At 37.3% G+C, this 5,805-nt stretch overlaps 1 protein-coding gene across 1 annotated transcript; it reads right to left on the minus strand.

Moving 5' to 3' along the window:
- Positions 1–2,963: 2,963 nt before the first annotated feature.
- LOC113279230 lies at positions 2,964–3,830 on the minus strand. Its single transcript, XM_026527930.1, has one exon. The coding sequence runs from the start codon at positions 3,828–3,830 to the stop codon at positions 2,964–2,966; it is 867 nt and encodes a 288-aa protein (XP_026383715.1).
- Between the last annotated feature and the right edge of the window lie 1,975 nt (positions 3,831–5,805).

Here is a 5,805-nt window from a genome sequence, read left to right on the forward strand (position 1 = left end):
TATGTTTATATCATCAACATAAACGACTATAATTGCAAATCCGGAACTCGTTTTTTTTATAAATACGCAGAGGCATAACTCATTATTTGTATATCCCTTCCCAAACAAATAATCACTTAGACGTGTATACCACATCCGCCCGGATTGCTTTAATCCGTAAAGTGAGCGTTTCAACTTAATTGAAAACGCACTCCGTGGTTTAGTGTTACTTGATTCGGGCAATGGGAGGCCATCAGGCACTTTCATGTATATATCTGAATCTAGATCCCCGCAGAGATATGTTGTAACCACATCCATAAGCTGCATTTCAAGTCCTTCTGAAACTACCAAGCTAACTAAGTAGAGGAACGTTATGACATCCATTACGGGAGAGTATGTTTCCTCATAATCAATTCCAGGGCGTTGTGAGAAACCTTGCGCCACAAGGCGAGCCTTATACCTCAAGACTTCATTCTTCTCGTTACGCTTTCTGACAAATACCCATTTATGTCCTACGGGCTTTACGCCTAGTGGGATTAGCACTACTGCACCAAATACCCTTCTCTTTTCCAGTGAATTTAATTCTTCATGGATCGCAACTTCACATTTAGGCCAGTATGCTCTTTTTTTACATTCTGCAATTGAGCGTGGTTCGATGTCATCGTGCTTAATGATCTCTTGAGCAACTGTGTATGCAAATGCATCATCAATCTGCGTGGAGGATCTTTCCATCAACACGTATGCACTCTCATAATCCATAGAGATTTGTTTGTTCTCTGGAATCATTTCAAACATCGGAGCGTCCTCCAGTATTGATTCATGGACATAACTATAATCGGAGACAATTTCATGAGAGGGATTATCTGTATTGATGATGAATGGATCGTATTGTGCCTTACTCACTATTTTCTTCCTTGGGTGAGTATCCATCGAACCAGGTGGTTTTCCCCTCTTCCTTTGGGGTCCACGGCCTCAGCTACACTTCCACCAAGTGTAGGTTTGACACATCTATATAAGGTGCCTTTTCCCGTATTAGGGATTTCTAACCTTGCAGGCACATTTACAGCTGGTATGTGTGATCTCGTTACTTTAGCAATATCACTGAATGCATCAGGCATTGAGTTTGCCACATTCTGAAGATCAATAATTATTTGCACTTCACTTTCACATTATGAGGTGCGGGGATCAAGATGAGACAAGGTGGGGACACACCACGACAATTTCTGTCGTTCCCTTAGGAAATTCTTTTCCATACCTCCCCCTAACGACGAGAAGGTTGTCTCATCAAAGTGATAATCCGCAAATCTAGCGGTAAAGATATCGCCTGTCAAAGGTTCCAAATAGAGGATAATTGTTGGGGATTCATATCCAACATAAATACTTAAGCTTCTTTGGGGACCCATCTTAGTTCGATGTGGGGGCGTAATAGGCACATATACAGCACAACCAAAAATGTGTAAATGTGAAATATCAGGCTCATATCCAGTTACCAACTGGTACGCAGAAAATGGTTGGCTAGCAGTAGGTCTAAAGAGAATAAGTAATGCTGCATGCAATATGGCGTACCCCCAGGCAGTAATAGGCAGGTTGGATCGCATAACCAATGCCCTAGATATCATCTGTAACCTTTTGATGGTAGCTTCTGCGAGACCATTTTGAGTGTGTACGTGGGGTACAGGATGCTCTACGTCAATTCCGATAGACATACAGAAATCATCAAATCCTTTAGATGTAAATTATCCAGCATTATCAAGTTTGATAGACTTGATTGGATAATCGGGGTGGTGAGCCCTCAAACGTATAATTTGTGCTAGGAGCTTTGCAAAGGCAGCATTTATGGTGGACAGTAATGCAATGTGTGACCAACGGGTCGAAGCATCTACCAGAACCATAAAATACTTGAATGGTCCGCACTCTGGATGTATAGGTCCACAAATATCACCTTGTGTTCTTTGTAAGAATGGAATATTTTGTTTTGTATATTTAGCATAGGATGGTCTCGCTCCTGTCTTTGCTAAAGAACAAGCTTTGCAAAATGAGTGGTGTGCTTTTGACAAAGTCCATGAAGTAGAATGAGAGAGAGGTTGCACATCATTTGCTGTAGATGTCAGTGGTTGGCAGACGTTGTTACTTTGCATTGTAACTGTCTTTTGTCTCATTTTACTTTTCACTCGAAAGAAAGGACGTCCGTGTGAGTTCTTTAAAACACGGATCATCATATCACGACTCGGGTGCCCCAAGCGGTCGTGCCAAAACTTGTATAAGTTACTGTTCAACAGTTCATCGTTGGTAACAATATGTGATTCGATAATACGAATATTAGTAGTGTACAAACCACTAGAGTGACTCATTAATTTCTCTAAAATGCGTTTTCTTCCACATGTATTAGAGATAATATTTATATATTCAATTCCATTTTCACAGTGAGTTTCCAAGTGATAACCATTTGCACGGATATCTTTGAAGCTCAACAAGGTACGGTTAGCTCTTGGTGCATATAGAGCTTCTGTGACTTTAATCATTGTGCCATTTGGCAACAAAAATTGAGCATTACCTCACCCAATTATCACTTGTGATGATCCAATCATCGTAGTCACAGAGGATTTATAAAGAATTAAGTCAACAAATAATTGCCTATTTCTTAAAATAGTGTGTGTGGTGCCACTATTAGCTAGGCACTCAATCTCTTCTGAGGATGACATTCCTACAAGTAAATGGTACTTCAGAGAATTCGGTCACATAATTCAATCATGTAATAGATTATCACAATAAAAAATAAATCCAAAGCATAATAAGTACCCATAAAAATTAAAAAAAAAACTATTGATCTATCAATAAAAAACAATAATTTAAGACTACCTGACATAGTTTAAGTCATCAAAACAAATATTCAAATCAAAGTCTGCTAAACCACAAAGAAAGAAAATAAACAAGTTTTTAGGTTCAAAGGATAACTAAAACTAAAAATAAAATAAAAATAACAATCAATCAAAGTCAGGTGTTTCCATAAGGGCATGATTCTTTTTGCCCTGGAAGTCTGAAATGGTCAAGTTGACATCTGGGGTATGATCATGTTCTTCCACACAATGAGCTTCTTGATCTATAGATTTCCGGTACTTTCTGTAGCTGGCTGCTACTTTGGCACTAGCTTTGCATTGCTGGTACCAATGTCCGGAGATTCCACACCTGTAACAAGGTGCATTGTCATTCTCGACCTTCTTAGGCATGGAGTTCTTATGTGCTTTTTCAACAATATTTCCCCTACCACTAGGTCCAGAAGTAACATCTCTACACCAGGTATTTGAATGGCCTCCACGCCCATGGCCCTTTCCACGATGACCCCTTTGTCCTCTTCCACGTGGGTTATTATCCCCTCGTGAGTGTGGAGCATGAGAATATGAATCAACATTTTTAACCCTCTTTTCTTTGGGGTGTTTTTCTTTGTTATCCTTGCCATAGTTAGCCTCAGGAATTTTCTTCTTCCCAGGGGCTCTAACATTGTTGTTTGCTAGAACTTCATTGTTCCTTTCAGCCACCCGCAATAAGTTGATCAACTTGCTGAAAGTTGTTATTATTTTATTATCAACCTCTATGCGGTATTGGTTAGCTAGAATAACAGATGACAAAGGGAAAGTAGACAATGTCTTTTGAATCAAATCTTTATCTGTGAGTTTTATCCCACATAAATTGAGTTGTGCTTGCAGCTTAAGCATATCTCTTTGGAAATCACCTGCCTTCACATAATCAAGAAAACAGATGTCATTCCACTGTTTATTCAGTTGTGGGAGAAGACAATCCTCAATGCTCCCAAAACGGCTTGCTAATGCATCCCACAGTTCTTTAGGACACATCATGTGTTGGTATCCCCAAAGGAGATTAGGGTCAATGTGTACCTTCAAATATCGAAGGGCTTCATCCTTTTCTTATTCAGTTGCTGGGACAACATCTTTGTCAGTAGAGGGTATGATGGTGTGGGTGCATTCTTTTGCCACAAAAGCGATCTTCACATCAGCCATCCAACGGTGATACTCAAGTCCATCTATGCCCAATTGTGCGAATTCTTGTCGGATATATTCCTTCTTGCTCATCTACATAGGGCAAGGTTAAAGGACATTAGTATGACTGATTCCGGTACCTTATTCCTAAAGGCCAAGTTTCTTAATGACCAATAGAGTGAGAAACCAACTTTCTTTATGGTTCTTAAAATATCTCGGTTAAGTCAAGATCCAACGGATGACACTACCCCATTAACGATAAAGGCAATTTTTAAGGATAAAAAAAAAAGAAAATAATAAAAAGAAAATATAGTATTGTATGCATACACTAAAGTCCAATCATGATTAATAAAGACAAATGAAATAATGATACAAATAAATATACATGCATACGTTACACATAGCATTAAAGACAAATTTATTATTTTAGTATTAATATCCTTTTGTTTTCTTATTATTATTGATTACAAGTGGTACAAATAAATACGCATGCATACATTACATGTAGCATTAAAGAGAATGTTAAGTAAAAATCAGTTATTTTATTATATATTTTCAAAATCAATCAAGACATTTAATGCAAAGAAAATAACGGAAATTATAAAAAAAAAATACACAAAGACATGCGTTACACAAGTTAGCAACATGCAAGGGTTGAGTTCGTGCTGATAATGTTTTGGAGTAATAATCATAAAGAGAGAAAAGGGAGAGATAACGAATTTCTACTAATCAGAGAGGCAACACAATTACATAGGTATAGAATTCTATTTATACAAGACAAGGGGGGAAACCCTATTATTCTAATGGATCACACATCCATGGGCCATAGGCCCTATAACAGTATTTTCATTCAATTCATGCAAAGTCAAATACAATTAGTTTCCACAAAGTACATTCATGCACATATACAATTAGAATAATAATTATAATTATTTCGTATAAATATCACACTTATTTAAAAATGATGTCATTCAATTGTTTGTTTTAATTCCTGTGAACCAAAACATTAAACTACACTATTGCCTTTTTAAATGGGCATGTAACTCTTCATGGGCCTTGAACACGTTATGACCTTAACTACTAACTGGATCATCGTAATTTGGCCGTTAACCGAGATATGATTTATTTATTTTTAGTAAGGTTTTTTCCAGTTGGACCCAACTCGGCAAAAAAAATGACATTTTGGACTCAGAAGTACTTGAGCATCATTATTGTGCATTTGAGTTGGAAATCATTTCTTTGAAAAAGAAAAAGGAATATATTCCTTCATACAACTTTATGCCAATGACAACACATTGTATAAAAGGTAGAGCTACAGAAGCCCTTGTGTTTCTAAACACATGCATCCCAATTTTTGTGGAAGAACTCACAAAAAGTGATATGAGTCATATTTGTTTTCCCCTCTTCCATTTTTTCTAATTTATCCATAAATTAATGAACCAGTATATGTTAAAGTATCACCAAGAGATTCACTATCTTTAGTAAGCTATTCAACCTAAAATAAATGGTTGACATTCAATATGAGATTCTCTTGACCCGTTGAGATGAAGAGATTTCTCAAATTAAGCTAATCGTAGAAAAATTGGAAATATAAAGAACCCCGAAGTAACGAGGTCTATACGTAGTGACACAAGTGAAGCATGTGAAAAGGGTCATACATATCACGAGCCAATGATGTATTACCACCCCCCACCCCCCGTACTAATGACACCAAAGTACATGTATCAACTGAAAATGAGATGAAGCTAAGATGTATTTCTAGCTGTAACTAAAGAGTTGGGAATAAATCTTCTTACTAGTATCGGTACAAGCAATCCAATGCGAGTACCAT

Source organism: Papaver somniferum, chromosome 5 (assembly GCF_003573695.1).
Source record: "Papaver somniferum cultivar HN1 chromosome 5, ASM357369v1, whole genome shotgun sequence".
In the NCBI taxonomy this organism is placed as follows: domain Eukaryota; kingdom Viridiplantae; phylum Streptophyta; class Magnoliopsida; order Ranunculales; family Papaveraceae; genus Papaver; species Papaver somniferum.

Excerpts from the sequence above, each read along its gene's own strand:
- LOC113279230 (XM_026527930.1), bottom strand. The coding sequence starts at position 3,830 with ATGTGTCCTAAAGAACTGTGGGATGCATTAGCAAGCCGTTTTGGGAGC.